The sequence below is a fragment of the Pimephales promelas genome, chromosome 12, assembly GCF_988280905.1.
Source record: "Pimephales promelas chromosome 12, fPimPro1.hap1.1, whole genome shotgun sequence".
NCBI lineage: Eukaryota > Metazoa > Chordata > Actinopteri > Cypriniformes > Leuciscidae > Pimephales > Pimephales promelas.
In genome coordinates this window covers 33167565-33195200 of record NC_142780.1, presented here as the reverse complement: position 1 = coordinate 33195200, position 27636 = coordinate 33167565, and the positions used below count along the sequence as shown (strand labels likewise).

Here is a 27636-nt window from a genome sequence, read left to right as displayed (position 1 = left end):
AACGGTTTGACCTAAAAATATCAAAATTGAAAATACTGCGGAAACAAAGACACCTACATCTTGGATGCCCTTGAGGTAAGCTAAAACATACCAAAAATTTATTTCAAAATGAACCATCCCTTTAACTAATAATAGGGCAGCTCATTAAAATATGTTAGCATTTAAAATTAGGTTGTCTATGGTGTAAATTAATGATTTTTATTGTTTTATTCAAATAATAATCGATGATTGGGGAAGACTATGGGATGATAATGTTTTTCTGTATCTCTCCTCAGGTGAAGAGGTGGTTTTATGTGGAGAGTGAGAAACATTTGGCTCCTCTGGACTCCTACAGTCTCTCTGTGAGCTCCATTCGGGACATGAGACAGAGTCTGGCGCAGTTCATGGAGGAGTCCACAGTAAGTGTCCATGTAGTTTCATATGCCGAAAGAAAATGGAGCTGGCATGTTACTGTCCCAGGACGCTCAAGAAAAGGCTTCAGTCAGATTTCATTCCCAACAACAACTAGTTTGATCTTCTCCTGTGCCACTGGAACACTTTTACTGACACAAGACACAGTTCTGACATTTAAAGGGATAGTTCACTTTGAAATTAATTTTTGATATGTTTTAGCTTACCTCAAGGGCATCCAAGATGTAGGTGTCTTTGTTTCCGCAGTATTTTCAATTTTGATATTTTTAGGTCAAACCGTTCTTGTCTATCAGTCATATAATGGAGGTCTATGGTCACCACCTCAAAGAGCATGCACAGAGAAGTCCAAATTAAACATGATTTAATGACTCGTAAATGTAAGTACACATTGATGGCCTAAGACACGAAAAGAGCGGTTTGTGTGAGAAAACGAACAGTATTTATAACGTTTTTACCTCTTGTAACCACAGCCATGTCCAACTGATCTGAATCAGATGTCCAATTGAACCATTGAATTGGAAGTGATCTTTCGCGCGTCTACGTCACTCATTGTTTAGTGTTTTAGCTACAGGAAATCCATTAATTATGAAATAATAAAACATTTGCTGCGTCAAAAATCGCATACTGTCTAAGTAGGTACTACATTTGAATTTTAACGTACTTTAGGACTGTTATATGTTCTATATAGTGTGAATAGGGGTAGTATGAATTAAATTCAGACGTACTACAGTACATAGCACTACACATTGTTAGTGTCATGTGACTAGGGCTTGACATTAAATCTCGCCATACTGTACTGTATGTGGGTGGACTTCAGCGTTGATCACTCCTACTAGCCACTGAATTTTATATAGGCCTCATAGACATTTTTTAATTGTAGTCTTTTAAAAAGGCGTCTGAAATAATAAACTAAGTGCAATCTAGTGTAATAGATTTTTCGATGCATTTCGACACTGAACTGAAACTCTTCAGCAGGATGCACCAGCTCCCTCTTATTAAACCTTTAAAATCTCAATATAAACAGACATTAAACATTTTAGATAAAAAACCTAACCATTTTCATTTTTGTAGGATCATAGAGAAACATACATTTCTAACCTTTGACAATTTTAGACTTTATTCAAATTTGTGTATGGTTCATAAAATCCTAAACGGTCTGGCTCCTTCTGTATTACGTGACTTTATTAATCTTGGCTGTGAAACCTCTGTGTGAGCTTCCAGACTATCACTTATGAGTAATTGTCTGGTTGCCGTTCCGCATTTGGACTATCATCTTTCCCTGTGAAAGCCACTAATCAGTAAAATGCCCTACCAGAGGAAATTAAAGGGTGTAAAGCTCAGGGTCTTTTTAAATTGAAGTTAAAATCCGTTTTAAAATTGAACCAATTATGTAACCATTGAGATTTATTGATTGATCGCTCCTAGGGCAGCGAAGCAAGTGCATTCTGGGAGTTGTTGTCTTTCATCCACATAAGCCAAAAATACATTTTCAGGCTTTTCTCAGTCTAGAAAGCTCCAAATTCAAAAATAATTACATAAATCACCCATTTTAAATACACATTCAGATTTCCAGTGGTGATGTATCCCTTTAAGTCACTTTGTTTGGATTAAAAGGTCAACTAACTGACCAACTAATGTGGTCTTGCTCTTGCTCCTGTAGGAACAGCAGAAGAAAGCTGCAGTGTTATTGAGGGAGTCTAAAGCCGGTCCAGCCCTTCAAGAGGTCAAACAGCACATGAGCACCGTCCTGCAGCGGAGCGAGGCACGCAAGAACGAGCTGGAGGTCCTGCACAACCTCTACGATTTCTACGAATCGGTAAAAAAACATTTTTTTAAATTGCATTATGTCTATTTTGCTGCATCACATCAACTACTGTCATGATAATTAGTGGTTGACTGATATAAAGATATTAAATAACACATGCATAACAATTGCTGCAGTTAAATTTATATTTATAATTTTTACTAATGAATTAATTTGAAAAAAGTACTCATTTTAACTTGATAAAACAAATCTGTAAAATAAACAATTTTACACCATGGTTATAATAATTCATAGACATATACACTAGACCTCACCTTGGCTACGGCAGTTCATTGGAACGAATGCGTCAATAGAGCCGCCATCTTGAAACAGGGGAGCCCCTCCACTTTAATGCATCAGCGTCAATGTAGTAGACACAGGTCTAACGGAAATAAAATCACCATAAATCATCATGAATGCAATTTTTCTTGTTTTTTTGGTTTGTTCCAACGGTCAGACATGTATTTATCATTGATTCCAAAAAGAAAATAATATATATATTTTTTTTTAAAAACATTCTTCCTAGTTCAGATTTCATCCGTGAACATCATACGCTGCACAAAAGTCCGCCACCATCAATGAATTCGACGTAAAGGCAAAGATAGCAGCGTTACCTAGCTACTTCCTATGACAAGACCCCTGTTCCAAGATGGCGGCGGTTTTAACGCATGCTTAGAGCCCCAAGATGAGGTCTAGTGTATATGTCAATGATAATAATTAACTAAATCAAAACCATAAAAAACATTACTTGGAAAAAATAAGGTGAAATATAATCTAATAGAGTGCCGAAGTCACGACGTCACTCTGTAGGCCAAAACGCGGAAGTGAGTTAGCATTTTAGCACTACGGTTCCCTCGCTCTAAAGCCTATGGGATTTTTGAACGGGTTTTTGCTAAATCGCCTGAAATAAGGTCTGTGGTGAACAAAGCCTCCAAATATTTTCACGTTTAAAAAGTTATAACCTGCTTGTGGTTTTTTTTTACTTTATTGTGTCTGATTGTGTTTTTTAAAATCTTTATATAGGCTTCAACATTTTGGATTAACTTGTAAAGATTATCTTGATAGACAAAACGTGTAAGGGTCACAACTCTTTGTTAAACACAGATCTTATTTTTTGGGATTTTCCAAAAGTCCATGGGGAAAATGCATTGCTTTTCGACCGAGGGAACCCATGCGCCGCTAGCTTCCGAGTCGTCCTACAAAGTGACGTCATCACTTCGGCACTCTATAGGTGCTTTCCATTCGACAGGGTCCCTACACAAGTGTTCACTACTCCCTACTCCCTGAACACGGTATATCAGTTGAAATGGACTTCACTGACTTCCTGTGAAGTGATGTATCAATGTTCCCTTATTCCCTATGCCGTTTGTAGTGCCCTTCGAACTGAACATGTTCGTTGCCTTCGAATTGGAATCTCACTTAAGATGGCAAAATACCCTGTGAAGTCCACTTCGCAGTCCACTTACGGTCAGAATGGAACGCACCTTATATATCTATGCTCAGGCTCTGTCAAAATAAAAGTCCCACTTGCAACACTAATCGGCCAAACAGAAAAAAAAATGTCTGATGCAATAATTAAAACCACCACTAATGATAATGTGAATGATAATTATAACGTCTCTCACGCAGGCGAACCAGTGGATGGTCCATTGCCAGGAGTATTTCTGTCAGCTGAGGGTGGACGATAATGCGGTCAGTTACACGCCTGCTGTGCTGCGTGTTTTGCAGGATTACCACAGCGAAGCCACAAAGTTCTCCCTGGACAACTTCAGCGCGCTCAACCAGATGGTGCTGAACCTCAACAGCCCACGGGAGCTTCAGCAGTGGAGCAACATCTGGCAGAAGTGCCAGCAAACCAAACAGCAGCTGGAGGAAGCACTGGCCAATGCTGCCAAAGAATCCAAACTTCTGGAAACCCAAAACGGTTCCTCCGAGCTTCCCAGTCTGAACTCTTCATCCACATTGTGTTTCGAGTACGAAGATGAGAAACCGCTTTCAGCAGGTCCGTTCTCTGGAAGCCAGTTCCCATTTCCACCGGAGAGCGGCAATCTCTCTCCATCCCCGTTTGACGACACCGACAGCGACTGTACGGTCGACTCGTCCGCCTCGTGTCACTCCGAGCCGCTTCATTCACCGGCCACACGGCAGCGAAAGCAGCCGCTCAAAAAGATCATGAAGAAAACCTTGAGCTACGAGCTGACGGCGCGCGACAAAGCTCACCCGGATGCCGGGCATCATGGGTACACGGGCATCTACATCAAAGGACTGGAGGTCACCAACAACGTGTGTGTGGAGAAGAAGCTCCAGCGGCCAGACGTGAAGAGTCCGTCTCTGGGCCGCAGTCGCAGCATGTCGTCCCCGTCCAGAGTCTGCAGACACAGCGCCGGGGACGTGAAGACACACAGCAGGTGAGGGAAGTGTGTGTAGGGATGCCTGATACAATTAGTAATACAATTTTGTTAAAATTAATTAAAAAAATCGTCCGTTTTTGGGGAAGCTTTTATGTGATTGTTGTGTTTACCTTGTTTGGCTTTTTATTCTTATTGCTTGTTTAGTTTTTACTGCTTGTGTTTTTTATCCTCATTTTTTTATGTAAAGTGCTTTGAGATGCTACTTTTAAAGGCACTATATAAAAATAAAGATTATTATCATTATTATAAGAGTAAATAATGGAAGTAATTAAACATACATATGAATAATTATCTGTTTTTACTGTTGTTCTGTAAACAATTGATTATTATTAACAATAGTATTATTTTTGTTTTACAGTATTAATACTATAGTAATGTATTGTCTTTATTTGTTTGTCATTTAGTAATATAAAAATATTAATTATTATTATTTAATACACATTTTTACAGATCTATTGTCTTTATTGATTTGTTTGACTTTTATTGTTTTATAGATTAAATAAATATGAAAAATAACATAAAATGAAAACATAAACAGCAGGTGAGTGAAAAAATAAAGACCATAAATATCAGTAATAATCGTAAATAATATAATGTTTTGTTCTAATCTGTATATACTAATAATAGTAATAATAAATAACAGTTTTGTTACATACTCAATATTTTATTTTACAGTATAGCATTATTACTGTAGCTATACATTTAATTTTTTTTAATTTTATAAAGTAATAAAAATACTTTATTATTTATTGGGTTCCATCAAAGCAATCCCGCTGACATTTATGGATTTTTAAAAGCTCTATTAGGGAGTTTCTCCCTCTACTGTATCGCCGTGTTAAAATGGACTGATAAAAGTTAGCCAATCCATAACAACGACACCTGACTCTCTGTGTGCTCCTCAGTCACGCTCTATCCTTCGCCTTTCAGCAAAATACAGCACATCATGGATGAGATGATCGCCACAGAGAGAGAGTACGTGAGATCTCTCAGCTACATCATCCAGCACTACTTCCCGGAGATGGAGCGACTGGACCTTCCTCAGGACCTGAGAGGGAAGCGCAGCATTATTTTTGGGAATCTGGAGAAGCTGTGTGACTTCCACAGCCAGTTCTTCCTGAAGGATCTGGAGATCTGCGCCCACTCGCCCCTGTCCATCAGCAGCTGCTTCCTGCAACACGTGAGTACAGATAACCTTCCTGAGATTTCAACATGATGCGTTACTGTGTGTTATCCAAGCATTAACGGCAAGGAAAGACCCGTATACTGTGAACGGCACGTGTGTTTATCCCTCATTTCTGCTCTGAGGTCTTGATTGTGGCATTTCTCTGAGGTTTAAAATCCAGTATTCCTGTAATTCTTTTTTCTTTTATGAATTTGATAAAGAACTCTGTTTCGTATTCAGTCTAAACACACCGGGCCTTCTAACTGTAAATGCGTAAAAACTGATGCGAGCGTAGAAATGGGAGTTTTGACAGGTCAGGTGTGAAAGATATAAATGTATTCTTCTTTGTTTTTGTCCACGGGTAGGAGGAGCAGTTCGGTATGTACGCCCTGTACAGTAAGAACAAACCCCGCTCGGATGCCTTGCTAATAAGCCACGGAAACAGTTTCTTCAAGGTGAGCGAGCTCATGTCTCCTCCAATAACACGAGCTGGGACACACTTTTCTGAATGTCTCCATGTGGTCTTCAGAATAAACAGGTGGAGTTGGGCGATAAGATGGACTTGGCATCCTACCTGCTGAAGCCTATCCAGAGGATGAGTAAATACGCTCTTCTCCTGAAGGATCTGATTAAGGAGTGCGGTCACTCTCAGGAGCAGGAGCTCACTGACCTCAGAACAGCTGAAGAGATGGTCAAGTTCCAGCTGCGCCACGGAAACGACCTGCTCGCCATGGACGCCATCCGTGGATGTGATGTAAGTGGAGTTTGGATGATATAGGAGAATAGGAGCACTAAACCCCGCATAAACCAATGCATTTACACACATACACCCGAAAATATTATTCTCTTCATTTCTTCTCTTTTTTAGCTTGCTTCCTAATCTAGTTGTCAAATAAACTTTGTTCCTCTCTCGTGAGTCTTTTGGATTAAAGCATCTGCTAAATGTAATGTAAATGCAGTCTGTTTTGTAATTAATATTTTACATTACCACGGAATTGTATTCATTTATTTATTTGAATAAATAACAATGTAAATAAAATAAAGAATGATTTAAAATGCATTTATTTATTTGAATAGATTTTATTCAAATAAATATTTATTTATTTATTTAGGAAGTATTTTAAAGAAAAAAAGCATTTAATTTAACTTAAATAAATAAAACAAATCATCATTATTATTAAAAAATCAAATAAATTAAGTAAAGTATTATTATGTATTTATATTTGAATAAATATTAAGTAGATATTTATTTATTATATAATATATATATAGTATAATATTTATTATTTAAAATATTAATTTAAATTATTTATATGAATAAAAATGTATTTATTATTTATTTATTTCAAAATAAATATTTATCTAAAATAAAGTAAATAAATAATTGTTAAAAACAAAATAAAACTTTATTTGTATAAATGTTTAATGTAAATAAAGTAAAAAATAATTATTTGATAATTAAGTAAAATAAATCATTATTATTTAATTGAATACATTATCTTTTAATTTCAAATATTCATTTATATGTATTCATACAAACAAATGAATACATATTTGAAATAAAATAAAATTAAATCTATTTTTGTACCATAAAAGGTTTGCTTGTATTGTTTTAATGACAATTAATGATAATTCTAAAAGGAAAAATTGTTTAAAGCATTTTTCCTTTTACTCCCCCTTTTTTTTTTACTATATTACAGTTAAAAACCCCACAGAGTGCCCTGATTTGAGAGATTTCCTGTGTTGTGTACTCAGGTCAATCTGAAGGAGCAGGGCCAGCTTCGCTGTCAGGATGAGTTCATTGTTTGGTGCGGACGCAAGAAATACCTTCGTCACGTTTTCCTGTTCGAGGATCTCATCCTCTTCAGCAAGACCAAAAAGATTGAAGGAGGATATGACATCTACATCTACAAACAGTCCTACAAGGTACAGCATGTGATGTCAACTTCTGCTTTATCCACAGAGTGTCTTCCGTCGGTTGTGAGGGTGAACTCTTGTTTTGCATCCTTTCAGACAGCCGAGATCGGAATGACGGAGAACGTCGGCGACAGCGGCCTGCGCTTTGAGATCTGGTTTCGTCGAAGGAAATCCCAGGATACGTTCATCCTACAGGCCAGTTCTGGAGAGGTGAAGGCTGCGTGGACCAGCGTCATCGGCAAGATCCTGTGGCGGCAGGCCTTACGAAACCGAGGTCAGAAAGCAGCGGCTTTTAATGGCTCAAAACACGTTTTTGTTTTCCAATATTATTTTTTTTTCAGTATATTCGTTATATGTCTCAAGTAAACAGTTGTGTATCAGTATAATAGATCTGTGCTTTTTGTCTTAAAGGGACAGCAGCCTAATATACCTGTGTCATTGATGTGAATCAAACAAAAGAAACAATAAATAACTGCTCTTGACTGAATTACTTTTTTAATAGCTTTAATAAGAATAACTTTATATTTAATTCATACAGTGAAATTTAGACTACAACATTTTCGACCAATTCTTTTAAAAGAATCTGCACATAAGAGTCATTACCTGGAGAATCAGACCACGCTCACACTGTATGTTTGTTTTGGGGACATCATCTGTTTATTTCAATACTTTTAATTCAAGCTAGAAGATTTTGAATCTTTAACTTTAAAGATTTTTAATTCAGTAGCACTATTATGAATTCAATAATTCATTAGAATGATTCAGACGAATACATGTTAGTCTGTTGGCTCATAAGAGTCATTCACTCATGAATCCGAATTGTTTGTTTAGGAGACATAATTTTTTTAGTTCAGTACATTTTGTACATTTAATTCAAGCTAAAAGTGTATATGGTTCACAACATGTGATTCTAGATATATCTATTAATCTATCCGGTCAAAACATAATTCTGTTTTCAGCCCTGCAGCAATGCATTGTGGGACATTTTTGTCTTTGTATTGTTATTAGGAGCTGAAAATAAGTTTCATTAGATGTTAGAAAGAAACAACGTGGTTTCAAACTAAGCCCTTTGCATTATACACTCTGCTTGTGTTGTCTATGGTTTTATATTCGTCTAATGCATGTGTTTTAACATCAGAGTTGCGGATGCAGGAAATGGTTTCTATGGGAATCGGAAACAAGCCGTTCATGGACATCAAACCCAGTGACTCTGCGATCAGCGATCGAGCCGTCGACTACATAATGAAAGGGTCAGGTAAGATCATCAGCATCGATTTATGAAAAATTGCATATATAATAATATAATAATAGCCAAGTAGATTAAAATAGATACGAGAAGTATTGTTCATTTTTGGAAAATGTGTTAATAAATAATTTAAATAATACATGACATATACTACTTTAATAATATCAAATTTATAGTTATTTATGTCATTATATAAATATAATATTAAATATAAAAGTAGAGGGTAATAACAATTGATATAAGCTTATATGAAAAGTATATACACACATATATTTGATACTTTTAAGGAAGAACAGTACTTTTCATATCCGTTTTAATATATAAATATAAAAAATATAATACTTTTAAGGAAGAACAATGATTTTCATGAATCTATTTATCAATAATTGATTATTAATCCTAAACCTAATGGACAGAAGACACAGGCACACAGTCTGAAATATTTATTAAATGCGGCCCATATTCCCACATTGACTTTTCCCGCCCTGTATGAAGGCATATTTTTAGAATCAAACAGCCGGATCCAGCGTTTAATCTTCGAAAAGCCTTCGAGCTGATCTTCAGTACGCGGGTCCTTTCAGAGCAGTGTTATCTGGAGAGCAGATCTCTTACTTTGGCTGTTAGTATGTGTGTTTATTCCCTTTACTGTCAGACTCAAGTCATAACTTGTGTCGGGTGTCTGGGTGACACAGCTTTTGAATGTCATGCATCAAATGTAATGAATGACTGTTGTGTAATCTGGCTCATAGCAGCAATCATCACACACACAGCTGACATGCTCTGCCCTCAAACAAACACTGTTCATTGTGTATATTTCCATTTGAGTGGACAGCAAAGAAAACATATTGTGTGCATTCGCATTTAATGATCTATTATGTGGAAATTGTCCTGTGATGTGACTGTGAAATACAGAAACAACATACAGGATCAAAATGTTGAAGGAAATAACATTTGAATAAATTTACATTATTAAATTATCTATACTTTACAAATCCCTCTTCATATTAAATTATATAAAAATACAAAAAATAGTAATATTTTCAAATAGTGTGTATGTATATACAATTTTTAAGCTTGTAAGTCATATTTCTATTTATCTTTAATTTATTTTTATTCATTGTAGTATTAGTAATTGCTTTATTTAGTTGCCAAGGCATCATTTTCTTTTAATATTTCCATTTTATTTTATTTCATCATACCTTCTACTATTAAAAGGTAATAGTTAAACATTTTAACGTTTATGTGGAACTACTTTAGCATTCATTAATTTAGTCCTGTGGTTAATTAAAAGGATCGTTTACCCCAAACTTACAATTCTGTCATCATTCACTCAATTTTTTCAAATTGTATGAGTTTCTTTCTTCTGTTGAACACAAAAGACGATATTTTAAAGAATGTGTGATCAAACAGTTGACCGTAGACATTGATTTCCATAGTATGGGGGGAAAAAATACTATGGAAGTCAATCTTCAAAATATCTTCTTCCATGAAGAATATCTTCTTGTTCTTGAATTGTTGTTTTTGGGTGAACTATCCCTTTAATGTAAGGATGCATATGTGAATCTACCTGAGACCTTCATCTTATTTTGGTCCGTCTTCCGTCTCTGCAGAGTCGAGGATGCGGGCGTCCATAGCGGTGTCCTCGTTCGACCACACCACGCCGTTTAAAAGACCTCACTCCACCATTTCCAACAGCAGCTCGTCGTCCTCCAGCAGTCAGTCGTCGTCCTCTCTGCTGGGCTCTCTGAACCTGCACCTCTACCCATCTCACCCGCTGCCCGGATGCCCGTCTCTGAGCCACTGGCCGTACGACTGCATTGAAGAGGACGAGCTGGAGCACGATTCTACCGTTCAGTCCTCCATGAGTGAGTCGCGGTCAGGAGTGTGTCTCCATCAAAACAATCGCGTCCAGGTCAATTTTCAAAATCCAATGCAAAAATAATTAGCATGAAGTAAATGAAGCCTATTTAAGGTCCATTAAGAAGGTGACATTATTTTCATGCCAATTTAAGGACATTTTCCCCTAAAGTACAGATATATTTTAGTAATTTTGTGACATGGTGCTGGAAGTAGCCATCAGAGGATGGGTACATGGTGGCCATAAAGGGATGGACATGGTCAGAAACAATGCTCAGGTAGGCCGTGGCATTTAAACGATGCCCAATTGGCACTAAGGGGCCTAAAGTGTGCCAAGAAAACATCCCCACCACCAGCCTGCACAGTGGGAACAAGGCATGATGGATCCATGTTCTCATTCTGTTTACGCCAAACCATCTCAATGTCTCAACAGAAATCGAGACTCATCAGACCAGGCAACATTTTTCTAGTCTTCAACTGTCCAATTTTGGTGAGCTCTTGCAAATTGTGGCCTCTTTTTCCTATTTGTAGTGGAGATGAGTGGTACCCAGTGGGGTTTTCTGCTGTTGTAGCCCATCCACCTCAAGGTTGTGCGTGTTGTGGCTTTACTGCATACCTCGGTTGTAACGAGTGGTTATTTCAGTCAAAGTTGCTCTTCTATCAGCTTGAATCAGTCGGCCCATTCTCCTCTGACCTCTAGCATCAACAAGGCATTTTGGCCCACAGGACTGCCGCATACTGGACGTTTTTCCCTTTTCACGCCATTCTTTGTAAACCCTAGAAATGGTTGTGCGTAAAAATCCCAGTAATTGAGCAGATTGTGAAATACTCACACCAACAACCATGCCACGCTCAAAATTGCTTAAATCCCCTTTCTTTACCATTCTGACATTCAGTTTGGAGTTCAGGAGATTCTCTTGACCAGGACCACACCCCTAAATGCATTAAAGCAACTGCCATGTGATTGGTTGATTAGATAATCGCATTAATGAGAAATTGAACAGGTGTTCCTAATAATCCTTTAGGTGAGTGTATATACTGTATATACACACAAAGACACTCACTGAAGACTTGAGGAACCCAAGTGCAGTTTTAATAAATCCAAAAGTGAGCAGATACACATTAAACAAAGACTTGACTTGAAAAATGAACAGCAGATTACACTGAGCAAAAATAGACTAGACATAAAAACAATACGCTATTTTGGTGGCATACTTGGCGTGATGGGACTCTAGTGTGGTGGTTACTGTGGGATTCATGGTTTCTCCTCCACAGTCCTCACAGTAAATGAGGAACCACTCAGCAATAAGGCAAAGCCTATATACTGAGTCCAGTGAGAAGTATTGTCCAGCATTAGATATCCAAGATGCTCATCTAAACCAATTCACATCATTATAATCCACAGAATTTTCTCAATCATGAGCCACGATTTCTCTGGCTCAAACGCAGGAGAGAAACTGCTGTCTAGTTTCAGGTCTAGCTTTCTGTAAGACGAGCTAGATGAAATAAAGCCAAAAGTGAACCGAGATCTGACTTGGCTTAACTTGAACCCATGAACTAAACAAGATACATGTATTATATAACCTCAAACCTTAATGTTAGACGTGATTAATCGATTTGACAGCACTAATATATATTAGAGGAGTTAATCTACAATCTAAATTCATCGACAGGATGTGTCATCTTATAATAATGTCTGTGGTGGGCAGAAAGTGTCTATGAACAGCAGCTAAACCGTCATATACGCTTTTCAAACAGGATGTCTAAAACAGGAAATGGGCCCCTCTCACTGTGGTGGCGTTTCTTTGGTACAATGGAAGCCAATGGAAACTCTTGAGGGGCCGAATGTGTGCACTTTCAGTGGGCAGTCTAAAGATACACTAACTAAGACAAAGATAGTCAAATAACACTGATCTTTTTTAGTTGGAATTGTTAGACAAGATTCTGTCCAGTTTCTCATCCTGTTCTTGACTAAGTATAGTATTTGTGATCATTATATTATTCATTTTACTTGAAAGCAAATGCTACTTGCTGTATTATTATATTATATATATATATATAAGTATACTGTAATATATACTTTGTATTATATATTATGATATTGTTATACCTAAATACATTCTATACATAAATAATCATTTAAAAGGCTGCATTTATTTTTATCAAGTACAAACAGTAATATAGTGAAATATTGTTACAATTCAAAATAAATGTTCTATATTGGAATGTATTTAAAAATGTAATATATTCCTGTGATCAAAGCTGAATTTTCAGCATCATTACTTCAGTCTTCAGTGTCACATGATCCTTCAGAAATCACTCTAATATGATGATTTGCTGCTCAATGAACATTTCTGATTATTATCAGTGTTGAAAACTGTTGTGCTGCGTCATATTTTTGTGGAAACCGTGATACATTTCGTTAAGATTCTTTATTTGAAATCGATAAATGTCTTCACTGTCACTTTTGACCAAATGCATCAATGCTGAATGAAAGTGTATATATATATACAGTGGATGTTAACTGTGTGTTGTCCGTGTGTAGTCCGTGACAGTGCGGAGAGCTCGTCCCAGTGCACCTCCAGTGACCGTGTCCAGCGTCAGCCCGCTTCAGTGATGGAGAGTTACACCAGTGACGGAGGCTCCTATCTGTCCTCTCACACACCGTCCCCGTCCCCGTCTCCACCCAAACTCACATCCTCCATCCTCTACCGCACAGACACCCAGAGCAGCGGCTTCATCACAGCGGTAAGAGTGGACGTGAAGCCATTCTCAATGTGTGTATTTGTGGGTGGCAAAGTGAATCTAGTAAATGAAATTCTCATTTTGAAAATGGAACTGAACAGACATTATTTACAAAATCATGAAAATCGAGTCGGCCTCAAGACTTACCCACACTCTATAAAATGCTGGGTTGTTTCAACCCAAATTTGGACAAACCCAAATGTTGGGTTAAAAATGCAATCAAAACATTTACTGTTGAAAGGGAGAGTTGAAGTTGGGTTCATATTTGAAATTACGTTTTTAACCCAACATTTGGGTTTGTCCATATTTACCCAAATTTGGGTTAAAACAACCCAGCATTGTTTAGGGTGCACACTAAAAAAAACTCTAAGAAATTGAGTTGTTTCAACCCAAATTTGATTAAAATATGGACATTTGATTAAAAATGTAATTAAAAAATGTACAGTTGAAGTGAGAGTTGAAGTTGGGTTAATATTTTTAATTAAATTTTTAACCTAACATTTGGGTTTGTCCATATTTGACCCAAATTTGGGTTAAAACAACCCAGCATTGTTTAGAGTGCATGAGGTGTGATTTTCTTTATAGTCTTCCTTGACTATAAAGCGTTAGGTTTTGTTGGAATTTCCTGATTTCATTTACAGTATATTAGTCAACAGTTTTATTTAGATTGTTTTGAAAAGGGAAAATATTACAATTTTTTTTTTATTAAATTGGAATATTTGATATATCTGTTATTGGTATAATAATAATGTTTTATTTGTAAAGTGCCTGTCCCAAGCTCAATGTCGTTGTACAGAGAAATAATAATTCAGTTATACTTCTTTGTTTGTAGACATACGGTAATATTGTAAAATTAACTGAAAAATTATTGTTATTATGATTTTTTTTTATTTGATTTTACTACCCTTGAGTTTGCCATGAATATTGCTTTTGATGCTGACATGGTGTTAAATTATACACAAATAATAAGTGTTGACATTCACTGATTCACATGACATCTACTTTACTTACATATCCGAACTACGACACAATGTTACACCTGATAGTAATATATTAACCAAGACAAAAAAAAAAATATTATTAAAGTTTTAGACGAGCTAAAATAAAAGATCCTCCTTTACTTGTGTGACGTATCGCTATTACTATTCCTCATTACCTAGATTCCAGCAAATTGAATCTAATTGTATCTGACATGTTTGTTTTAGCAGAGCAAGACTTCTCATTGCCCGTTAGGCCTCTCGACTCTGGTCTGATTTAAACGGTTTAGATCAGTAAGTAACTAGTCTGAAGTCACCTGTGTGATTCCTGATGCCTGTTCCCCATTAACGCATGAGGCTGGCGCTGATTCCCATCTGAGAATCCCTTTGCTTGATGTCAGTGTGTTGGGCTGCATGTGTGTGCTGGGCTTCAAGGGTTGTTCTAGGTTACAGTACATGTACAGCTACCACAGACAATAACGTCATTGCTCACGTTTTCAGTAATGCAGAAATCTGAGCCGTGCATTTTAATTAAGCACTTGTTCAGTCGAAACTACTGTTTTGGAGGACCTTCCGGTTTTGCTTTGACGTGATTGTCTATGGTGATCGACTGAACGTCTGCACGCACCTTATGTTGAACATAAGCGTTTGTTCCCCTGCGATGCACATGCACTGTAATGCATGTGTAAGATTCTGTGGTGTCGAGTCCTATTTGTGTCATGGGTTTTATTGTGTCTAAAGCAATAATGCACAAATATCTCTTTTGGGGAGGAAGGACAAAACAATTGAATTGTTAAATACACAGGTCAATAAATGAAGAGTTCAGATGCAAAAGCCTCTAAATGGCATTTGAAATTTTCTTCTTTAATGATGATTTTTATGAAACTTGTATATTTAAGTTCAGTAATTTCACTTAAATGGCAATGATAATTACCTATTAATTGTTATTTAAGTGAAATTACTGAACTTAAATATACAAGTTTGATAAAAATTATCATTAAAGAAGAAAATTTCAAATGCCATTTAGAGGCTTTTGCATCTGAACTCTTCAAATGTGAAATTGTGCAGCTAACGTCGATCATGCTGCAAGATTCTCTTCCACACATTTGAACAAATGTGCGTTCACACTGACAGCGGTTTGCAGCATCAAAGCGTGAGAAATCATTGATCTTCAATAACAGTTTGCGATATGTGGCGCATGAGAACGATTTTTGGTGACGCCGTCAAGTGACTTTCCAAATACAGCTGGAATTTGTCACTGAGCTGAAACTACGGCTGCACGCTTTTGTAAAACAATGACATTAAACAATTATATTTTGTGTAATGCTGTGATTTGGAAAATACAGGAATTTTTAATCATTCTAGAATGAATGAGGTGATTTTGTTGGGGAGTTGTTAAGGCTCTGCTTAGAAAATAAAAATGATTTCAAAAAGCTGAAAAATTACTTTTTGCTAACCAAACCTCTATTAGTAACCATAAAGTGAACAGATTTAAATAAATAAATAAAAAAATAAAAATTTTAAATCATTAATTTTCATAGGCCTCATTCCCAGTTTTAGACCATTTAAAAATGACTATAAAATAATCTGATTTCTATGGTGATTATTATTAAATACAAAAAAAATATATATATATATATTGCAATAAATATTTTACATAATTTGAATTAATTTAGATATTCAAATAAATCAATATATTTTAAAAGAAAAAATATTTCAATTTTTACACTAAAAATATAAAATAATTAAATTTAAAAAAATATTTCTTTCAGCAAAATAATCTGTCCGTTTTAACCTCTGCCCTCAGCAGATAAAAGGACAAAATTCATGCATTTATAATGTTATTAATAGACATGTGGTATTCATTTTGAAGCATTAAAGAAAAAAGTGTGACATTATTTCACAAAATGGAAATGTAGTAATTTATGCTTCTAGAGATAGCATAGCAATATTACTAATAGTCCAGCCCTTACAAAAATTGTCACAAAAATTTGTTATCAGGAGAAAATAAAATAATATTTTATAATATAAATTAAAAGTTAAGCCTGAATCTGCCATATTGTGATATTGAATATCTTATGATATATCATCCCTTGCAACCAACAGTTCCCATGATGATCGCTGTGAGTGTGAACGCTTCTAATACAGACAAACTCTTAGCAGCGACTTGCACGTCAGGCGTTTCTAATAACTTGCTTTCTTTTGTTTTTCAAGCTGTGAATCCACTGAGACGGAGTGATGGGAAAACAGCTCACCAGTGCTGGTACGTTATTGGACCGGGCGACCAGATCACGGATGTAAATAATTTCAAGCGTTTTAATACGCACAACCGAGACTTGCTTCACCACTCCACATTTGACTGATCTGTCTTTAAATAGTAGAGTACTGGCACTACTAATAAAAATCCATTGAGGATTGCATTTTTATTAAGGACTGAGTCCATCTTTTTACTTTGAAAATAAAAAAATAAAACGATAAAAAAAAAGAAGCTGTATTGAATTCTGTAATTTATTAAGATTGTGTTTTATTAACTCAAATTCATATGTAACTGATACGGAAAATACATTAATACAGTGTATAAATGTGAAAATATGTACAGAGAAATAACATCCAACACAATAAACAAATAAAGCTACAAGTGTGAGGGTCAGAAGCAGAGTCTGTGCTTTAGTTCTTCATTCTTGCTAATAAAAAACAAGAACTGTTGTATTTTCCTGGAATTTACGAACTAGTCCCATTAAAAGTCAAATCTGTTGCGGCTTCACCTCTCCTTCTCTTCGTTCAGAGACTTCTCATGACTATATTTCAGAAATTGCATCACGAATAAGGAGAATTCAGCAACTGCTTCTTCTTTTTTTAGTTCTTTAATTCTATTATTGTTGCTAAACCTTCTGAGAAAAGATGAGCTCAAACGGCACAGAGCTGAAAACACAGATGTTTGAATGAGGTGTTACTTCTTATGGTCCCGTTTCTCTCTGTAAAACCAGTATATTAGCACCGCAGCGATGAGCATGTCCATCAGAGTCACACACAGCACCAGCACCTCCATCTGCAGGATGCAAACACACACACCGATAACATCTGACAACAATAAAACAACACAAATGTCAATCTGGATCAATAAATGCTTTTCAAGCTTTATGAGCATGTTCAGGCCAAAAAAATGAAGTTATATTTTGCATAAAGCCTATTTTTTTTAAGATTTTCATATTTATTTGTTATACTACCAGCAAGTTATGCTTAATTAAATATATTGCTGTCATTTTTATGTGCATTATTGTCATGAAAACAATGTCACAATGCAAAGAATCCTAATGATCCTTACAATAGGCTTGATTTTCTTTTTGCTAAATTTTTTATTTTATAATATTTTTACTATATTTTAAAACTATTTTATTTATCCGTTTGATTATATAGATGTTTCCCCCTTCTTATTCTGAGTCTTCAATCTTTATTTGGCACATAAACTGTAAATAATTAAATATGTTGACAGTACAGTATTGCTATCGAATTTGAAAACATGTTTTATGCATTTAACAAACCAAGATGCACAAATGTTTGTAACAACAGCGCAAGAATAGTTTGATTCAATCTACCTTGTACTGGATTTGATCTTGACTTGGATGAAGGTCAACAGCTAGAAGAATCACTCCGACCCCAGACACCACCAGACACGAGATGTTGGCGATGAAGCAAGTCTATTCAAAATAAAACTCTTGATGAACGCGTGAACTTTCCAAAGACAGTGTTTGTCAAATGCACACACTAACCTGTAGAAGCACGGGGCTTTTGTACAGAAGATTAGACAAGCACCCAGCCACGACAAACTGGAAGACAAAAGGAAACAGCATTTATGAATAACATTATTGATGAATCAACGGATTATTTGTACATCTAAAATGCAACATTCCTGCATGTGCTGCACAATGAAATATTTTCATATTACAGAAGCAAACGAAGCTCACCATTATTCCAGTAACGATTGGCACTCGGAATAAGGTCAGTAGGTTATTATGGATAACGAATGATGCCGCAAACACCACCCCTATTCCCAAACTCACGATCCCACTGGATATTTGCACGGCCTACAGCAGGACAACAGGAAAAAAATAACCTTTACAATCACATTTTGTATGTTGACAAATTCTTGCATCAAAAAAGTATGACTAAAGCTGAATTTACAGGCTAAACTCAACATGGACATTCAGCTTTTCACTTTATTCATTTTTTTTTAAGGGTCAACAACAATCCTGTTTTCCCAGGACATTTTATTTAGTTTTTTTATAAAGTGATGAAAATGTCCTGGTTTTCAAAAAACTTCTGGGAAAGATCAGCAAAATATAGATGTGCAAACAATGAGGATGAGGAAGAAAAACAGGATAAATAGATATGAATACATTTTGTTAGTTCGTTTTTGTACGTTTGCGAGAGCGATTTTTGTTGAATTGTAGGTATTTATTTTAGTTATTTATTATACAGAAGTGACACTATATTATTATTTTTGAAACCTGTAATAATAAAACATGTTTTAAACATGAGAAGAGGTTGTCTTGTAATATAACCATTTTCTATCCACATTTACATTTTACATTTAGTCATTTTTATCCAAAACGACTTACAACTGAGGAAAAATAAGTAAAGTTGTAAGTAATTTTCCTCAGTTGTAAGTCTATCCATACAGAGAGGAGAAATGTATTGAAATTAATAAGGCATCTTTGAGGCACCTGTGTCCTGGTAATCAAAATATGGTCACCCTAATTCATTTTATTAGCAAACTAAAACACACTCTTAGAAAAAAGTGGTTCGTTTTATATAGAACTCGAGGGTTCATGTCAAAAAAGGTTATCTATATGGAGAAATGTCTTAAATAATTGTATAAAACTGTCCTGTTTAGCAGGCTCTTTTCCTCAGGTAATTTCCCCGGAGCTCAAATAAGGTCAGTGAATGCTGTGCAAGCGCAGGGTGTTGTGGGTTACCGCGCAGGTGGAGGGGCCCTTGCTCAGGAGCCCGTGCAGGACTGGCACTGCGCCTGGCAGAGGCTCATTGGCACGGTAATACTTGACGAGCGGCCCTTCATCATCTCGTCTTCCTCCTGCTGGGTCCTCGTGCCTCTGAATCTCCATCGCGATATCCGCTTTAGCCATCTTCTCAACCGCTACATGAAGACGAACATACTCAAATCAACAAGCAGAAAAATGAGGTAACCCAAATAAACGTTGGGCGAAACCATAATAAAGTTGGTAAAACTTTTATTTGTCGATGTGTAGATTTTCATAACATTGAACATCTTCTTGCAGCAAGACATAACGTTAGACACAGGACAAATACAAGACCGAAATAAAATAGCTACTTAAAGTTACAGGCACTAGTTGTACAACAGAGAATTGAGAATTAATATTAGCCCAAGTGCTATAGAATAACGTGCTCTGTTTCTAAAATAGAAACCTTAAATGCCATAGAAATACAACAAATATGAGTTGAATAGAATGTACTATAAGTTACTGTTTTTAAAGATGCAGCATGAAGCCCTCATTAATATTCATGCTAATGTTCTAACCACAGTCATTTAAATGTTCAGTTTTGTAAATATAATAATACAGCTCTTTATTAAGCTAACCCATAAATGCAAAGCTTCGTGTGTTCATCTTACCGAGCTGAGTCTGTCTTCCGTATTAAAGTGTAGGAAAGATCATCGTGTGTCACTTTAGTGTTTTTTTTTTTTTTTCTTGGTACACAACGAGCCACTTTCATGTGGTTGGTCCAAAAAAAAAAGGGGGAACTGTGGTGTGAGAGCTGATGATGAGCTGCATTTCTCAAAGAAACTTCTGCTATCTGAGCAGAACTTCATCAAGACTTCACACACTTTATTCTCCAAAAGGTAAGAGCATTTATTTAACACTCTTTACCTGAAACACAAACCCCTCTTACAGTGAGAGTCAGAGAGGTCAGCAGGCCTACCCTGAGAAAATGATAACCTAAACATATGATTCATGTGGTTACTTCTACAGGATTTTATTTAAAGAAATAATCATTTAACTTTACTGAATCAACCTAAATATATTAGGTTACACCTACAAAACTACATTTAAGGGTAAGATAAGGTACTACGTAATAATTGTAGATGTCCACTTTTTACTGCGTTGATGTGCTGTGTTTTATTAGACCTACCTAGCGATAACTCTTAATCTGTTTTTATTTGCTATAAAGTTGCATATTTACCACAGACTTCCTGTGAACATGTTTGAAACGATCTCATTGTGGGCATCTTCTAAACTGTGTGTGCGGGTCATTTGAGACACTTTTTATAAATATAGTCTATTCCAAAACTTTAGTTCATTTATGGCTAAAATTATGTGTGGCGTTTTAAGTGAGAATCAACTGACACATGTTTATTTTTATCCAAACCACCAACGCACATTTGTCTGCTCTGACTAATTTATTACATTTATGATATATTTCTCTTTTATTACTGTGTAAAAAACATGATTTTGTTCCTCAGTTCTCCAGTACAAATATCTAAAAACATTCCTAAATCAAGATACATTTACTTGAGAATCAAAAAATTATCGATTTTTGCTTCAAACTAAAAAAAACTGGGGTTTTCCTTTTGAATTTTTCTGACACCATTGGCTGTTTAAAGCATAAACTTACTTCATTTTGATCATTTGTTCAGTAAACACAACTTAATATCTGATGTCATTTTGCTTCTCAAGTAAATGTATCTTGATTTAAGAATGTTTAGATATTTTTACTTGAAAACAAGACATATAAAAAGAATATGTGGAGTATCCTGAGCATTATGTAATCCAGGAAAACTGCAACCAAGTACCTGGAAACATTAAAAGCCATACATGTGCTGTATATTACCTCACAGAAATTGTACATAATGTTTTTGTTGTTTTTTTCCCCATTTCAACGAAATGATTGTACTATATTCTAGTTTGATCATATCTTTTATTTAATTATTTTTTAAAGGCAATTAATGGTATACTCAATTATATTTATGCAGTAGTTATAATCCAAATATTCACTTTTTTGAGCATTTTATAACAATAAAAATATTCTGTCAAACATGGCCGACCAGCACTAGTCGACTTCAGTCTCTCCTTCTGTCCACATCTGAACTGCTGAAAGGTGGCACAATCATTTTTGATCCATTATGTCAGATAACAATATTCTTTTCAAATGACAGACAAATGCGGTACACGTTTAAGCCGGATGACTGCATGGTCATCAGCATTCCCCTGGGAAGCGTCAGGGACATGAGAGAGGGCCAGCTGATGCCCGAGAAATTCACCTGCGTCTTCAAAGACACTTACAAGGTTTTTCTGAAAGGACGACCAAAGGAACTCGGGGTGCGTACCAAGATTTAAATGCATAATAATGTCAGATATTTATTTATTTTATCAAGGGGCTCATTTATTTGTTTATTTTTTACTTTACTTTTATTTTTCTTAACATATCTCTATACACCATCATTGTGGATTTTGATGTTGATTTTAGTTTCGTTTTAGTTGCAGAAACACACGCATAACAGAAATTAAGCATGATTTCACTTCTTTTTTTTTTTTGCTGCTCATGTTTTTGCTGGCATATCTGGGCCGTTTCATCAGATTCAGTGGTATTTTCGACCTGAATGCTGGTTGATTTGTGACCTTGGTTTCAACAGATAAGCATTTATATGCCATCATTTTACATTGGTTTCCCATCCACTAAATGCAAAAACATATTTTATATTTTTATACTATTATACACACAGTGGGGACCAAAAGTCTGAAAACACCAGTGAAAATGCCTCTTTCCATTTTTTTCATAACATGTCAGTATTTGGTGTGTTTATCTTTTGCTGGAGCTGCACAAAACCTGATGATTATGTTTACGATTTGAGGATATCTGACCATCTGTGCAAAGAGTCACATGATCAATGACACTCATTTACTTACATTTCATCTATAAATATCTTAGTTTACTTTGGTCACACTTTAGTTTAGGGTCCATTTCTCACTAGTAACTATAACTTTTGCCTCAATAAACTCCTAATTATTGCTTATAGTATTGGATAGGATTAAGGGATGTAGAATGTCATGCAGAATAATATGTGCTTTATAGGTATAATAAACAGACAATATTCTAATATGAATAGTAGTGAGAATTGGACCCCAAACTAAAGTGTTACCTGTAGTTTTACATTCCTGTTCAAAGTATTAACTTCTTGACTGTATGTAGTTTTATGAGAATAATAACTGGATGGATGTTGTTGATGTTTCAGGCGGCTCAGCTCAGCATCGGAGCGTTTGTCATTTGCATCGGCGTCCTCATTGCTCTTTATTATGGTTTGTCTCATTTAGTGTACACCCTACCTAGTGCCCTGGTAAGAACATAGCGACCCTCTTTCTATTTACCACAGCTCATTTTTTGTGTATGTTTGTATTCGTGTAAACACACATACATCTCACAATGTCTCTGTTATTTAGTTCATTGCTACTGGCATTCTGACATTTGCAGCTGGGAAGTCTCCGTTCATGCCTGTGGTAAGTGATCATACATATATAACAAATACAAATAATATATATATATATATATATATTGTTGTGGAAATTATTCTCTGTTATTCGAAAAGATAGGAGGAAGAAGACAAGTGGAAACCTTTTCAAAAGTCAAAGTATCAAAAGTTTATTTTCTTGCAAGAAAACAAGTCCAATCGTTGGCGTTCAACATACAGAACAGTGTCTACATGTGAAGGCGAAGGCTAGTCCTTCTCATCATCCTTATATACCTGAAAACCCAGGAAACCATGCAGGCTATGTCTGGTTTTGCTACCGATTGTCTCCTACACCCTCTAGCGAGGAAACCTGTTTGCGCTGCCCTTGACTATTCTTGTAGACCGTATTTTTCATTTGGACAGCACAATGACGTTTGTGTTAAGTTAAGTTAAGTTGTTCAAATACAGCTTCACATCTCAATTTATCTCTTGGTTACAAGTTATGTTCGACATCACACTTTTCTGCTCAATTTATCTTTTGGGTGCAAGTTCTGGTTTATCTTTAATTTGATCAAAACCCTGCACAAATATAACTCACACTTGAGATACAATGAGCTATTAAAATGTTTCCATGCTGCTTGCTTCTTTGTTAAACACAGAACATTATGTCCTCACACTAAGCTTACATTACTTATGCATTTCTAACAGCTTGTTATATCTTTAACAATGTCCTTTGGATTACATGAACATCTTCCTTTAAATGCTTATGAGTATATGTTAGATGATATGAATATTTTCCTTTAAATGCTCATGAGTATATCTTCTCCAACGTTAGTAAAAGTTACAAACACATCTATCACATCTTAATGAAATAAAAGAAAACATAGTAAAGAAAATAAAGATCATATATGAAAGAAAAGAAACTTGTATAAATGTAAATGCAAAATTAGCCATTACAATATATATATATATATATTTTATCATGATGGAAACTGAATTGAATCATTTTCTTGTTCTGAAAGATGAAACTGTCCTTCGCATTCAACATTATCAGCCTTTTCTGGTCCATCGCAGCTCTAGTTCTCTGCTCGCTGACAAGCGAGGTAGGCCTATGTGTCATTTGTCATTCTTTACACATGTACTGTATAAATTGGAGCGCTGTGCATATATCTCACTGATTTACTTTATTTTTTACAGGGTTTCTACAGGAGCACAGATGACATTTCAAAGGTACCCTTATGTGCTCATAGCAAACCTGCACTTACACTGTAAAAAAAAAATATCTTCATGATTTGTAATCACAACGTTTTTCTTAGATAACATTTTTCAGGTAACATCATATTTTGAGTTTCTGATGATTAAATCAATCTCCTTCACTGTATTAAAGGAGTAGTTCACTTTTGAAAAAAACTTTTGCTGGTAATTTACTCACCACCATGTCATCCAAGATGTCCATGTCTTATTCTTTCTTCAGTCGAAAAGAAATTAAGGTTTTTGATGAAAACATTCCAGCACTTTTCTCCTTATAATGCACTTCAATGGGAACCAAACGGTTCAAGGTCCAAAAGACAGTTTCAGTGCAAACTACAAACTATTCAAAGGGCTTTGAATGACACCAGACGATGAATAAGGGTCTTATCAAGCGAAACGATCGCTCATTTAAAAAAAAATATTATAAAGTTTTAAGTTTTATAAGCTCAAATGCTCGCCTTGCTCTGTTCTGTGATGCACGTTCAATTCGATTCTATCTCCAATTCGAACTTGTTCTTTTTCCGAGTCATTTGGTTTAATTAACGAACGAAACGAAAAAATTGGCTCAGAAAAAGAATTGTTCATTTTGATGAACAAGTTCAAACTGGAGAGTCACGAACATGCATCGCAGAACAGAGCAAGGCGAGCATTTGTGCTTCTAAAACGTAAACTTTGTAAAAAAAAATTTTAAATGAGCGATTGTTTCGCTTGATAAGACCCTTATTCATCGTCTGGAATCGTTTAAAGCCCTTTGAACAGTTTGCACTGAAACTGTCTTTGGACCTTGAACCGTTTGGTTCCCATTAAAGTCCATTATATGGAGAAAAGGCTGGAATGTTTACATAAAAAAACTCAATTTCTTTTCGACTGAAGAAAGAAAGACGTGGACATTGAAAAGTGAACTGCTCCTTTAACTCAATTTTTCCATTTCAATGAACCTAAAGTTTGAAGGCAACCAGGTTACTTCATTTTTTAAGTTAAACCAACAATATTTTGTACAGTGCTGATGTTACTAATCATGTGCACATTAATTTACTCACTTTTTATCATTGGTTTCCGCCAGAACCATATGTTTGTAGGGCTGAGGGTGGTGATCGGCGTGTTGTGTGGGTTAGAGTTGATTCTGGCTCTGGTTTTGATCTTCTGGGAGAGTAAAGCTGTTTGCAGATCTCACTTTAACACACTGGTAAGTTTGAAATCAACAAAACATGCTGAACTACTGTATCAAACACTTTGAAAACTCATTTTTTTCTTATTTCAATACAGCCCATGATCACTATCAAGCAAGGCGTTTGATTGGCCAGTGAGATCGAAACACTCTGAGGCGTGGATTTGTGTTTAAGTGCATCTGTGTATATAGTTCCCCTTTTGCCTGTTGCTCAACTTTGCACATTTGATTCGCAGTGAGCGTGTGGATAGAGCAAACGCTTATATTGAATGCAATGTAAATCGCTTTTGCCAAATGCATTCATGTAAATGGTGAATTTTCTATTTGCTCACTATTAAAGTACTGTTTTTAAATTTAAGTTTAAAGCTTTCTGCAATAATGGATAATCAAAGCTGCTGTTTTTGTGCAACACACACACATTGTATCAAATATTTAATTTCTTTTTATGCATTTTTTATTTATATTAATTACAGTGTATTGAAGAAATGATGATAATTTAGTTTTATTTGCAAAAAAAGTATTATTTTAGTTGTTTTAACAATAAATACTTGCTAAAAATCATCATACTAATAGAACAAGAAAGTATAGGTTTTCATTAGAAGTGTGAAAGCTTGTGTTTGTGAGTTCTTTAGTCAAAACCACAGTTCCTGCTGTTGACCATGAAGATGTGTGAAGTTCAGGGGGCGTTAAAATATGAAAAACAACCACAACAGACTCTAATGCAACAAAATAATCCTCAAAAATCAATAAAAAAAAAACATAATGCGCATCAGGCCTGTTCGATCACACCTATGTAACATACTTTAGATGTCGAGTGGTTTGCTGAATTTTATTCTAACGTAAATATAACTCAAGCCTGAAAAAAACATTTCATCACGATCTAACATAAACAGATACAATGACCTCAACAAGCATTTGGACACTTCCGTCACGCTAGTGTCTGAATGCCACTGCTTTTCAGTGTTGGGTAAGATACTCTTAAAACGTCATTAATTGCTAACTTACTATATCTTCAACAGTGTAATTATATTACTGTACTATTTTCTCTAAAAGTATTGCATTATTACTAATAACTTTCTAAATCCCATATCAACCTCAAACAGGACAGACATGAAACTGCTTTTAATACTTAATTAAAATTACACAAATCACTCCTGAACTGACCTTAACACATTAACAATGTGCAATATACATTTAAATATATATTTCATTTTTTATTTTAACTGTTAATTATTAGTTCATATTAGCTCAGGTCTATTAAATAATATTAACAGATAGCCTACAACTTTTGATTTTAATAAAGCATTAGTAAATGTTGAAATTAACATCAACTATATGAACAAGTGCAAGTAGGCCTATTGTTCATGTTAACGAATATGAATAAATGGATCCTTATTGTAAATGTTCCCGAACAATAATCAAGAATCAGGGCATTATCGAGGGTATGGTTTAGTCCAGAATGTAAAAATGTTTAGGCCTAAGTGTAAACAACTGTTTTAAAATAAGTTATTAAGTTATTAGTCTATTAAGTTAAGTAAAAAGAAAAGTTTTTTGCTGTTCAGAAACGATGGGGACGGTGGGTAACGTTACACATGACACCAGGGTAACACTCAGCAGCTTCTGTCAACATAAAGCCCGCATACTTTGATTTGATTATCATCATGATCTAAAACATGATCTCATTTGACATTAATGAGCGCTGACAGATCACATCAGAACATAAAGGTTGGTTATCTTGCCGTTGTGCAATATCTGTGCAGCACTAAAGTAAAGTTAATATTAGTAAATTATTTCACTACTTTTATTATAGGCTACACCTGTTGATTTTTACTTTACTTTTTTAAGGGAGAAGTAATTAAATTACTGTAATGAATTACTTGCATTACACCCAACACTGATTACATACAAATATCGATTATTGTAAAGAAAGTTTACAAACCAAATATTTGACAGAAAGATTTTAATGATATTTTTCAAAACAAGTGCTGTTTTTTAATGCATGCTAAAACGCTGGGTTGTTTCAATATTTGAGGCAAATATGGAAAAAACTTTTTTTCTCCACATTTTTAAATACAATTTTTAAGCCCAACAGTTGGGTTGTTCATTATTTTACCCAAAACTTTTTTTAGAGCTGTGTGTAAAAATCCACAGTATATGACTTATAATATTGGCTTACACAAACTTTTATTTTGGATGCGATTAATC

The 27636-nt window shown here is 35.3% G+C and overlaps 3 protein-coding genes across 7 annotated transcripts in view; 2 read left to right on the top strand and 1 right to left on the bottom strand.

The window, feature by feature from the left end:
• The window catches only part of plekhg4b (pleckstrin homology domain containing, family G (with RhoGef domain) member 4B), a 69029-nt gene extending 51841 nt beyond the window's left edge, over positions 1-17188 (top strand). For 2 of the 5 annotated variants that reach the window (XM_089118035.1, XM_039660878.2), the window contains exons 12-24: positions 276-398; positions 2072-2227; positions 3845-4623; positions 5554-5803; positions 6154-6243; positions 6318-6542; positions 7544-7714; positions 7802-7979; positions 8844-8960; positions 10562-10816; positions 13354-13556; positions 14759-14824; positions 16745-17188. In XM_089118035.1, coding sequence (XP_088974161.1) covers positions 276-398; positions 2072-2227; positions 3845-4623; positions 5554-5803; positions 6154-6243; positions 6318-6542; positions 7544-7714; positions 7802-7979; positions 8844-8960; positions 10562-10816; positions 13354-13556; positions 14759-14806 — 2595 coding nt within the window. In that variant the 3' untranslated portion in view covers positions 14807-14824; positions 16745-17188. The remainder of the gene's footprint in view (positions 1-275; positions 399-2071; positions 2228-3844; positions 4624-5553; positions 5804-6153; positions 6244-6317; positions 6543-7543; positions 7715-7801; positions 7980-8843; positions 8961-10561; positions 10817-13353; positions 13557-14758; positions 14825-16744) is intronic. The other 3 variants (XM_039660882.2, XM_039660879.2, XM_039660880.2) reach the window with 3 other exon arrangements.
• Positions 17025-20271, bottom strand: LOC120471153 (uncharacterized). The gene is made up of 6 exons (XM_039660902.2): positions 20181-20271; positions 19507-19685; positions 18496-18615; positions 18301-18357; positions 18127-18228; positions 17025-17579 (listed from the first exon to the last, which is right to left on the bottom strand). Exons 2-6 carry the CDS (start codon positions 19672-19674, stop codon positions 17481-17483), a joined length of 546 nt encoding a protein of 181 aa, XP_039516836.1. The 5' UTR covers positions 19675-19685; positions 20181-20271; the 3' UTR covers positions 17025-17480.
• On the top strand, positions 20265-25789 carry LOC120471141 (uncharacterized). Its single transcript, XM_039660884.2, has 8 exons — positions 20265-20408; positions 21723-21885; positions 22800-22901; positions 23005-23061; positions 24035-24115; positions 24210-24242; positions 25327-25449; positions 25530-25789. Exons 2-8 carry the CDS (start codon positions 21727-21729, stop codon positions 25557-25559), a joined length of 585 nt encoding a protein of 194 aa, XP_039516818.2. The 5' UTR covers positions 20265-20408; positions 21723-21726; the 3' UTR covers positions 25560-25789.
• The last annotated feature ends 1847 nt before the right edge of the window (positions 25790-27636 follow it).